This window comes from Lampetra planeri, chromosome 45 (genome assembly GCF_965212315.1).
Source record: "Lampetra planeri chromosome 45, kcLamPlan1.2.h2, whole genome shotgun sequence".
Lineage (NCBI taxonomy): Eukaryota > Metazoa > Chordata > Hyperoartia > Petromyzontiformes > Petromyzontidae > Lampetra > Lampetra planeri.
In genome coordinates this window covers 5450234-5464607 of record NC_136151.1, presented here as the reverse complement: position 1 = coordinate 5464607, position 14374 = coordinate 5450234, and the positions used below count along the sequence as shown (strand labels likewise).

General features: G+C 45.0%; 1 protein-coding gene across 2 annotated transcripts in view; it reads left to right on the top strand.

The window, feature by feature from the left end:
- The window catches only part of LOC144733051 (E3 ubiquitin-protein ligase TRIM11-like), a 265988-nt gene that overhangs the window by 15140 nt on the left and 236474 nt on the right, over positions 1–14374 (top strand). The window contains exon 6 of one of the 2 annotated variants that reach the window (XM_078614787.1): positions 12240–12404. In XM_078614787.1, the coding sequence (XP_078470913.1) occupies positions 12240–12404 (165 nt within the window). Of the gene's footprint in view, positions 1–12239; positions 12942–14374 lie in introns of those variants that run through there. The other variant, XM_078614788.1, reaches the window with a different exon arrangement.

Genomic DNA, 14374 nt, shown 5'->3' with positions numbered 1-14374 from the left:
GTTGCCCGTGTAAATCACTACACGGGCAACAACAAGTTAATTACAAAAGAAAACGTATCACCATGGTGATACGTTGATATAGACAGATATCCCTCGTATGGCCTTAACAGACTGTTGGGGCAAGTGCTGTTAGCGAGCTCCTATGAAGGGGTGGGTGGCCAGCACCACGCCCGACCGCCTTTGTCTTCCTAGTGGCGATATTTAAACACCACAGTCTTCACTACACTATCACACACACACGAGTGTACATCACTACACTATCACACACACACACACACACGAGTGTAAATCACTACACCATCACACACACACGAGTGTACATCACAACACTATCACACACACACGAGTGTACATCACTACACCATCACACACACACACACTAGTGTACATCACTACACTATCTCACACACACACACGAGTGTACATCACTACACCATCACACACACACACGAGTGTACATCACTACACCATCACACACACACACGAGTGTACATCACTACACTAGCACACACACACACTAGTGTACATCACTACACTATCACACACACACACACACGAGTGTACATCACTACACTATCACACACACACGAGTGTACATCACTACACCATCACACACACACGAGTGTACATCACTACACTATCACACACACACACACCAGTGTACATCACTACACTATCACACACACACACACACGAGTGTACATCACTACACTATCACACTTACACACGAGTGTACATCACTACACTATCACACACACACGAGTGTACATCACTACACTATCACACACACACACACCAGTGTACATCACTACACTATCACACACACACACACACGAGTGTACATCACTACACTATCACACACACACACGAGTGTACATCACTACACTATCACACACACACGAGTGTACATCACTACACTATAACACACACACACAGAGTGCACATCACTACACTATCACACACACACGAGTGTACATCACTACACTATCACACACACACGAGTGTACATCACTACACTATCACACACACACACACACGAGTGTACATCACTACACTATCACACTTACACACGAGTGTACATCACTACACTATCACACACACACGAGTGTACATCACTACACTATCACACACACACACACCAGTGTACATCACTACACTATCACACACACACACACACGAGTGTACATCACTACACTATCACACACACACACGAGTGTACATCACTACACTATCACACACACACGAGTGTACATCACTACACTATAACACACACACACAGAGTGCACATCACTACACTATCACACACACACGAGTGTACATCACTACACTATCACACACACACGAGTGTACATCACTACACTATCACACACACACACAGAGTGCACATCACTACACTATCACACACATACACACACCAGTGTGCGTCACTACACTATCACACACACACAGTGTACATCACTACACTATCACACACACACGAGTGTACATCACTACACTATCACACACACACGAGTGTACATCGCTACACTATCACACACACACACGAGTGTACATCGCTACACTATCACACACACACACGAGTGTACATCACTACACTATCAAACACACACAAGTGTACATCACTACACTATCACACACACACGAGTGTACATCACTACACTATCAAACACACACGAGTGTATATCACTACACTATCTCACACACACGAGTGTATATCACTACACTATCTCACACACAAGTGTACATCGCTACACTATCACACACACACACGAGTGTACATCACTACACTATCAAACACACACGAGTGTACATCACTACACTATCACACACACACGAGTGTACATCACTACACTATCAAACACACACGAGTGTACATCACTACACTATCACACACACACGAGTGTACATCACTACACTATCAAACACACACGAGTGTACATCACTACACTATCACACACACACGAGTGTACATCACTACACTATCAAACACACACGAGTGTACATCACTACACTATCTCACACACACACGAGTGTACATCACTACACTATCACACACACGCGTGTTCATCACTACACTATCACACACACACACACGAGTGTACATCACTACACTATCACACACACACGCGAGTGTACATCACTACACTATCACACACACACACGCACACGAGTGTATATCACTACACTATCACACACACGAGTGTACATCACTACACTATCACACACACACACGCACACGAGTGTACATCACTACACTATCACACACGCACGAGTGTGCATCACTACACTATCACACACACACGAGTGTGCATCACTACACTATCACACACACACACAGAGTGTACATCACTACACTTTCACACACACACACACACGAGTGTACATCACTACACTATCTCACACACACACACGAGTGTACATCACTACACTATCACACACACACGAGTGTATATCACTGCACTATCACACACACACACACGAGTGTACATCACTACACTATCACACACACACACGCGAGTGTACATCACTACACTATCACACACACACACACCAGTGTACATCACTACACTATCACACACACACGAGTGTACATCACTACACTATCACACACACACGAGTGTATATCACTGCACTATCACACACACACACACGAGTGTACATCACTACACTATCACACACACACACACGAGTGTACATCACTACACTATCACACACACAGTGTACATCACTGCACTATCACACACACACAGTGTACATCACTACACTATCACACACACACACACGAGTGTACATCACTACACTATCACACACACACGAGTGTATATCACTACACTATCACACACACGAGTGTACATCACTACACTATCTCAGGCACACACACACACGAGTGTACATCACTACACTATCACACACACACGAGTGTACATCACTACACTATCACACACACACGAGTGTGCATCACTACACTATCACACACACACACGAGTGTACATCACTACACTATCACACACACACACACGAGTGTACATCACTACACTATCACACACACACACGAGTGTACATCACTACACTATCACACACACACGAGTGTGCATCACTACACTATCACACACACACACGAGTGTATATCACTACACTATCACACACACACACACACGACTGTACATCACACTATCTCACACACACACACGAGTGTACATCACTACACTATCACACACACGAGTGTACATCACTACACTATCACACACACACACACGAGTGTACATCACTACACTATCTCATACACACGAGTGTACATCACTACACTATCACACACACACGAGTGTACATCACTACACTATCACACACACACGAGTGTACATCACTACACTATCACACACACACGAGTGTACATCAATACACTATCACACACACACGAGTGTACATCACTACACTATCACACACACACGAGTGTACATCAATACACTATCACACACACACGAGTGTACATCAATACACTATCACACACACACGAGTGTACATCACTACACTATCACACACACACGAGTGTACATCAATACACTATCACACACACACGAGTGTACATCACTACACTATCACACACACACACACACGAGTGTACATCAATACACTATCACACACACACGAGTGTACATCAATACACTATCACACACACACGAGTGTACATCACTACACTATCACACACACACGAGTGTACATCAATACACTATCACACACACACGAGTGTACATCACTACACTATCACACACACACGAGTGTACATCAATACACTATCACACACACACGAGTGTACATCACTACACTATCACACACACACGAGTGTACATCACTACACTATCACACACACACACGAGTGTACATCACTACACTATCAAACACACACGAGTGTACATCACTACACTATCAAACACACACGAGTGTACATCACTACACTATCACACACACACGAGTGTACATCACTACACTATCAAACACACACGAGTGTACATCACTACACTATCTCACACACACACGAGTGTACATCACTACACTATCACACACACACGAGTGTACATCACTACACTATCACACACACACGAGTGTACATCACTACACTATCAAACACACACGAGTGTACATCACTACACTATCACACACACACGAGTGTACATCACTACACTATCACACACACACACGAGTGTACATCACTACACTATCACACACACACGCGAGTGTACATCACTACACCATCACACACACGCGTGTTCATCACTACACTATCACACACACACACGCACACGAGTGTATATCACTACACTATCACACACACGAGTGTACATCACTACACTATCACACACACACACGCACACGAGTGTACATCACTACACTATCACACACGCACGAGTGTGCATCACTACACTATCACACACACACGAGTGTACATCACTACACTATCACACACACACACAGAGTGTACATCACTACACTTTCACACACACACACACACGAGTGTACATCACTACACTATCTCACACACACACACGAGTGTACATCACTACACTATCACACACACACGAGTGTATATCACTGCACTATCACACACACACACACGAGTGTACATCACTACACTATCACACACACACACGCGAGTGTACATCACTACACTATCACACACACACACACCAGTGTACATCACTACACTATCACACACACACGAGTGTACATCACTACACTATCACACACACACGAGTGTATATCACTGCACTATCACACACACACACACGAGTGTACATCACTACACTATCACACACACACACACGAGTGTACATCACTACACTATCACACACACAGTGTACATCACTGCACTATCACACACACACAGTGTACATCACTACACTATCACACACACACACACGAGTGTACATCACTACACTATCACACACACACGAGTGTATATCACTACACTATCACACACACGAGTGTACATCACTACACTATCTCAGGCACACACACACACGAGTGTACATCACTACACTATCACACACACACGAGTGTGCATCACTACACTATCACACACACACACGAGTGTACATCACTACACTATCACACACACACACACGAGTGTACATCACTACACTATCACACACACACACGAGTGTACATCACTACACTATCACACACACACGAGTGTGCATCACTACACTATCACACACACACACGAGTGTATATCACTACACTATCACACACACACACACACGACTGTACATCACACTATCTCACACACACACACGAGTGTACATCACTACACTATCACACACACGAGTGTACATCACTACACTATCTCATACACACGAGTGTACATCACTACACTATCACACACACACGAGTGTACATCACTACACTATCACACACACACGAGTGTACATCACTACACTATCACACACACACGAGTGTACATCACTACACTATCACACACACACGAGTGTACATCAATACACTATCACACACACACGAGTGTACATCACTACACTATCACACACACACGAGTGTACATCAATACACTATCACACACACACGAGTGTACATCAATACACTATCACACACACACGAGTGTACATCACTACACTATCACACACACACGAGTGTACATCAATACACTATCACACACACACGAGTGTACATCACTACACTAGCACACACACACACTAGTGTACATCACTACACTATCACACACACACACGAGTGTACATCACAACACCATCACACACACGAGTGTGCATCACTGCACTATCACACACACACGAGTGTACATCACTACACTATCACACACACACACGAGTGTACATCACTACACTATCACACACACACAGTGTACATCACTACACTATCACACACACACGAGTGTACATCACTACACTATCACACACACACGAGTGTACATCACTACACTATCACACACACACACGAGTGTACATCACTACACTATCACACACAATGTACAGCGCTACACTATCACACACACAGAGTGTACATCACTACACTATCACACACACACTCACACACGAGTGAACATCACTACACTATCACACACACACGAGTGTACATCACTACACTATCACACACACACACGAGTGTACATCACTACACTATCACGCACACACACACACACACGAGTGTACATCACTACACTATCACACACACACACGAGTGTACATTACTACACTATCACACACACACACGAGTGTACATCACTACACTATCACACACAATGTACAGCGCTACACTATCACACACACAGAGTGTACATCACTACACTATCACACACACACTCACACACGAGTGAACATCACTACACTATCACACACACACACGAGTGTACATCACTACACTATCACACACATACACGAGTGTACATCCCTACACTATCACACACACACACACGAGTGTACATCACTACACTATCACACACACACACGAGTGTACATCACTACACTATCACACACACACGAGTGTACACCACTACACTATCACACAGACACACGAGTGTACATCACTACACTATCACACACACACACACGAGTGTACATCACTACACTATCACACACACACGAGTGAACATCACTACACTATCACACACACACACACGAGTGTACATCACTACACTATCACACACACACGAGTGTACACCACTACACTATCACACAGACACACGAGTGTACATCACTACACTATCACACACACACACACGAGTGTACATCACTACACTATCACACACACACACACGAGTGTACATCACTACACTATCACACACACACACACGAGTGTACATCACTACACTATCACACACACATGAGTGTACATCACTACACTATCACACACACACACGAGTGTACATCACTACACTATCACACACACACGAGTGTACATCACTACACTATCACACACACACGAGTGTACATCACTACACTATCACACACACACAAACGAGTGTGCATCACTACACTATCACACACACACACGAGTGTACATCACTACACTATCACACACACACACGAGTGTACATCACTACACTATCACACACGAGTATACATCACTACACTATCACACACACACACACGAGTGTACATCACTATACTATCACACACACGAGTGTACAACACTACACTATCACACACACACGAGTGTACACCACTACACTATCACACAGACACACGAGTGTACATCACTACACTATCACACACACACACACGAGTGTACATCACTACACTATCACACACACACACACGAGTGTACATCACTACACTATCACACACACACACACGAGTGTACATCACTACACTATCACACACACATGAGTGTACATCACTACACTATCACACACACACACACGAGTGTACATCACTACACTATCACACACACACGAGTGTACATCACTACACTATCACACACACACGAGTGTACATCACTACACTATCACACACACACGAGTGTACATCACTACACTATCACACACACACGAGTGTACATCACTACACTATCACACACACACAAACGAGTGTGCATCACTACACTATCACACACACACACGTGTGTACATCACTACACTATCACACACGAGTATACATCACTACACTATCACACACACACACACACGAGTGTACATCACTACACTATCACACACACACACGAGTGTGCATCACTACACTATCACACACACACGCGAGTGTACATCACTACACTATCACACACACACACACACACGAGTGTGCATCACTACACTATCACACACACACACGAGTGTACATTACTACACTATCACACACACACACGAGTGTACATCACTACACTATCACACACACACACACACACGAGTGTACATCACTACACAATCACACACACACACGAGTGTACATCACTACACTATCACACACACACGAGTGTACATCACTACACTATCACACACACGAGTGTACATCACTACACTATCACACACAGTGTACATCACTACACTATCACACACACACACAGAGTGTACATCACTACACTATCACACACAGTGTACATCACTACACTATCACACACACACACACACAGAGTGTACATCACTGCACTATCACACACACACAGTGTACATCACTACACTATCACACACACACGAGTGTACATTACTACACTATCACACACACACAGTGTACATCACTACACTATCACACACACGAGTGTACATCACTACACTATCACACACACACAGAGTGTACATCACTACACTTTCACACACACACAGTGTACATCACTACACTATCACACACACACACGAGTGTACATTACTACACTATCACACACACACAGAGTGTACATCACTACACTTTCACACACACACGAGTGTACATCACTACACTATCACACACGAGTGTACATCACTACACTATCACACACACGAGTGTACATCACTACACTATCACACACACACAGTGTACATTACTACACTATCACACACACAGTGTACATCACTACACTATCACACACACAGTGTACATCACTACACTATCTCACACACACACACACACGAGTGTACATCACTACACTATCACACACACACAGAGTGTACATCACTACACTTTCACACACACACGAGTGTACATCACTACACTATCACACACACAGTGTGCATCACTACACTATCACACACACACACAGAGTGTACATCACTACACTATCACACACAGTGTACATCACTACACTATCACACACACACACACAGAGTGTACATCACTGCACTATCACACACACACAGTGTACATCACTACACTATCACACACACACAGTGTACATCACTACACTATCACACACACGAGTGTACATCACTACACTATCACACACACACAGAGTGTACATCACTACACTTTCACACACACACAGTGTACATCACTACACTATCACACACACACGAGTGTACATTACTACACTATCACACACACACAGAGTGTACATCACTACACTTTCACACACACACAGTGTACATCACTACACTTTCACACACACACGAGTGTACATCACTACACTTTCACACACACACAGTGTACATCACTACACTTTCACACACACACGAGTGTACATCACTACACTTTCACACACACACAGTGTACATCACTACACTTTCACACACACACGAGTGTACATCACTACACTATCACACACAGTGTACATCACTGCACTATCACACACACCTACGAGTATACATCACTACACTATCACACACACACGAGCGTACATCACTACACTATCACACACACACACACACGAGTGTACATCACTACACTATCACACACACGAGTGTACATCACTACACTATCACACACACACAGTGTACATTACTACACTATCACACACACAGTGTACATCACTACACTATCACACACACAGTGTACATCACTACACTATCACACACACACACACACACGAGTGTACATCACTACACTATCACACACACACAGAGTGTACATCACTACACTTTCACACACACACGAGTGTACATCACTACACTATCACACACACACACACACGAGTGTACATCACTACACTATCACACACACACACACACGAGTGTACATCACTACACTATCACACACACGAGTATACATCACTACACTATCACACACACAAACGAGTGTACATCACTCCACTATCACACACACGAGTGTACATCACTCCACTATCACACACACACACACGAGTGTACATCACAACACTATCACACACACGAGTGTACATCACAACACTATCACACACACGAGTGTACATCACTACACTATCACACACACACACACACGAGTGTACATCACTACACTATCACACACACACACACGAGTGTACACCACTACACTATAACACACACACACACGAGTGTACATCACTCCACTATCACACACACACGAGTGTACATCACTCCACTATCACACACACACACACACACGAGTGTACATCACTACACTATCACACACACACGAGTGTACATCACTACACTATCACACACACACAAGTGTACATCACTACACTATCACACACACACACACACGAGTGTACATCACTACACTATCACACACACACAAGTGTACATCACTACACTATCACACACACAGTGTACATCACTACACCATCACACACACACACACGTGTACATCACTACACTATCACACACACACGAGTGTACATCACTACACTATCACACACACACACACGAGTGTACATCACTACACTATCACACACACACGAGTGTACATCACTACACTATCACACACACGAGTGTACATCACTACACTATCTCATACACACGAGTGTACATCACTACACTATCACACACAAACGAGTGTACATCACTACACTATCACACACACACAAGTGTACATCACTACACTATCTCATACACACGAGTGTACATCACTACACTATCACACACACAAACGAGTGTACATCACTACACTATCACACACAAACGAGTGTACATCACTACACTATCACACACACACGAGTGTACATCACTACACTATCACACACAAACGAGTGTACATCACTACACTATCACACACACACGAGTGTACATCACTACACTATCACACACAAACGAGTGTACATCACTACACTATCACACACACACGAGTGTACATCACTACACTATCACACACACACAAGTGTACATCACTACACTATCACACACAAACGAGTGTACATCACTACACTATCTCATACACACGAGTGTACATCACTACACTATCACACACACACAAGTGTACATCACTACACTATCACACACACACACGAGTGTACATCACTACACTATCACACACACACGAGTGTACATCACTACACTATCTCACACACACACACGAGTTTACATCACTACACGATCACACACACACACGTGTGTACATCACTACACTATCTCATACACACGAGTGTACATCACTACACTATCACACACACACACGAGTGTACATCACTACACTATCACACACACGTGTGTACATCACTACACTATCTCATACACATGAGTGTACATCACTACACTATCTCATACACACGAGTGTACATCACTACACTATCACACACACACACGAGTGTACATCACTACACTATCACACACACACACACGAGTGTACATCACTACACCATCACACCCACCTCGTGTGCCGTGCCGGCCTTCACAGGTGCTCACCAACACCACTTGCTCCTACAGTCTGTGAAAGGTGACACACGGGAGATGTTTGTGTTTGTTGTACACACACAGAGAGGCTGCGGCGGTGTTGATATCCACGCCACTGCTGCTGCTGTGATCCACTGCCTCCCACGGGCACTACCGCACAGTGGGCTGAACGATGAATCGATTCCAAATCGAAGTCGCAATTTGAAACATTGCGATTAGCAAATCGCAAAGGCTGCGATTTTTTAAAAGCCCCATTTTATTTTTTATTATTAGAACTTTATTTCATTTACTTAACAATTTATTCTAGATGTGAAGCTTTTAGGTTGTTTCGGTAAAGTCACGTAAGTAAAAATAAATAAATAAAAATAATAAATTAAAATAACTCAATTAAATCACGACGTTTCGGAGACAACACACGTCTCCGTCTTCACGTGGGACCGTCACAGCTAAATCTACTGTATCACTTTATTTTATTATTATTATTTTACCTACGTGACTTTACCGAAAAAACTTAACAATTGTTCTATGTTTGATCGTTCTATTTCAATTAAAACATTTTAATAAATACATGTTGGAAGCAATTAATATATTTTAAGTTTTCAGCCTTGCATTAGAATATATAGAGCCGTTCACATTTTGATGGCATCATCAAATGTTTTACATCTATTACACAGTGAATATTGAACTGAAGCTCGACTTTTAAAAATGTAGATGGCGGGGCAGACAAACGCACCGCTGTACTGTACTTCTGTGCTCTCGCCAGCCGCGCCGCCTGCCTTCACCAACGCGCGGTGACCAGCCTGGTGAAGTATGGTCAAATATCCCCCACGACCCGCACGGTGTAGGGAGGCCCTCATCCAGCAGTGGATTGACAAAGTGCCCGTTACATGTCATCACACCGATAGCTACGCATTACAACGTTGTATAACAATGCTCATTATGAATTGCTCTATTGTAGTGTACGTGCGTGTTAGTGCACGAGTGCTGTTGTTATAGTGGTGCTGTTGTTACACGGCTACTGTGATTATCGTTACTGCAGACGGACGCTCACCGACTGTGGACCTCAACTCGGCCTACAACAACCTCCAGATTTCCTCGGACCTCAGGACGGTGACGTGGACCGATGTCTCCCAGGGTCGCCCCGATCACCCGCACCGCTTTGACTACTGGGACCAAGCCCTGTGCTCCGAGAGCTTCTCGTCGGGTCAGCACTACTGGGAGGTGGACGTGGGGGGTGCGGGGTACTGTCAGGTTGGAGTCGCGTACGGGACGATCGCACGGAAAGGGCGTGGTGACGAGTGCAGCCTGGGAAGGAACGACTCATCCTGGGTTTTATGTAAAAATAACAACAGCTGGTCAGTGTGGCATGGTGGTGTACGGACCTCAGGGCCGGTGAGGGATCCTCCCCGGAGAGTCGGGTGTCACCTGCACTGGGAGGCGGGGCTGCTGTCGTTCTACCGCGCCGACTCCATGGAGCTGCTGCACTCCGTCCACCACTCGTTTAGTCAACCGCTCTACCCCGCACTGAGTGTGTGGGGTGTTGATGGTAACTCAGTGAGGATTCTGGATCTGAGTCGTGCGTGCTGAGAGCACGGAGTGTGAGCAGCGCAGAGAAACGGGCACAACGCACAGACTCATGCACACAAAGACACAGATCCCCCGTGCAGCCTTAACAGGCTGTAGGGGTAAGGGCTGTTAGCGAGCACATATGGGGCCGTCCATGAATGACGTCACGCACCTGGGGGGGGGGGGGTCAGACATTTGTGACGATGGGGGGGGGGGGGGGGTTGAGAAATGTGACGTCACGTCAAAATGCGCAACTTAAATATAGACAACACGTTCTACTTAATTAAATAGACTTTTTTGTGTTTTCTCCTACAACATCAGAGTGCAGCGCCACATTAAATATGCACTACAATGACAATAGTTTAAAGCTATTTGAGGCATGTTTTATTTTCTTGGGGGGGGTGGGGGCAGAGCTTTGTGACGTCATATTTGAGGGGGGGTCTGACTTTTGTGATGCCGTGTGACGAAGGGGGGGGGGTCAAAAATCGCGTGACGTCATTTATGGACGGCCCCTATGAAGGCCGGCACAGCACACTAGGGGGTGGGTGACCAGCACCACGCCCGGCCGCCTTTGTCTTCCCAGTGGTAACGTTTGCACACCGTACCAGGAACTATTTTTCAGGCTGAGTCGACCTTGGGGAGGCCCATGACCGGTTCACCAACACTGGTGACGATTATCGGAATCGGTCCAGGCTCTCCCCTAGGTCGACTGAGCCTCAAATGAGTACCTGCTGCGATGTGCAAACATCGCCACTGGGGAGACAAAGGCGGGTCGGGCGTGGTGCTGGTCACCGACCCTCTCATGTGCCACAGTGCCGGACTTCATAGGTGCTACTAGCAAACAGCACTTGCCCCTACAGTCTGTTAAGGCTACACGGGGATAATTTTCTTTGAGTTAGTGGGTTGGCCTGTATGCCTTTATGTGTGAATTGTTACTGTGTCTTTGTGTCTTTTTGTGTGTCTTTGTTATTGTATCTTTGTGTATTTGTGTGTCTTTGTTACTGTGTCCGTGTGTGTCTGTTTGTGTGTCTTTGTGTGTATTTTTTTTTTGGTGCTGGCCACCCACCCCCTCGTGTGCAAGAGTGACAGCCTTCACACGCTCTGCTACTTGCTACGAACAGCCCTTTCCCCAACAGTCTGTTAAGACTACACAGACACACATAGATAGACACACTCACACACATACAAACACACAGACACACAAACAGATAGACACACTTACATACACACAGATACATACATACAGACACACTCTCACACAAAGACACACTCTCACACACAGACACATACAAACACAGATAGATACACACAGATATACAAAGACAAAGATCCCCCGTATAGCCTGAACAGACTGTTGGGGCAAGTGCTGTTAGCGAGCACCTATGAAGGCCGGAACGGTACACGAGGGGGTGGGTGGCCAGCACCACGCCCGACCGCCTTTGTCTCCCCAGTGGCGATATTTACACACTGCACCAGGAACTCATTTGAGGCTGAGTCGACCTAGGGGAAGCCCATGACCGGTTTACAAACATCATTGATAGCGATTATATGAATCGGTCTTGGGTCTCCCCTAGGTCGACTCAGCCTCAAATGACTACCTGGTGCAAT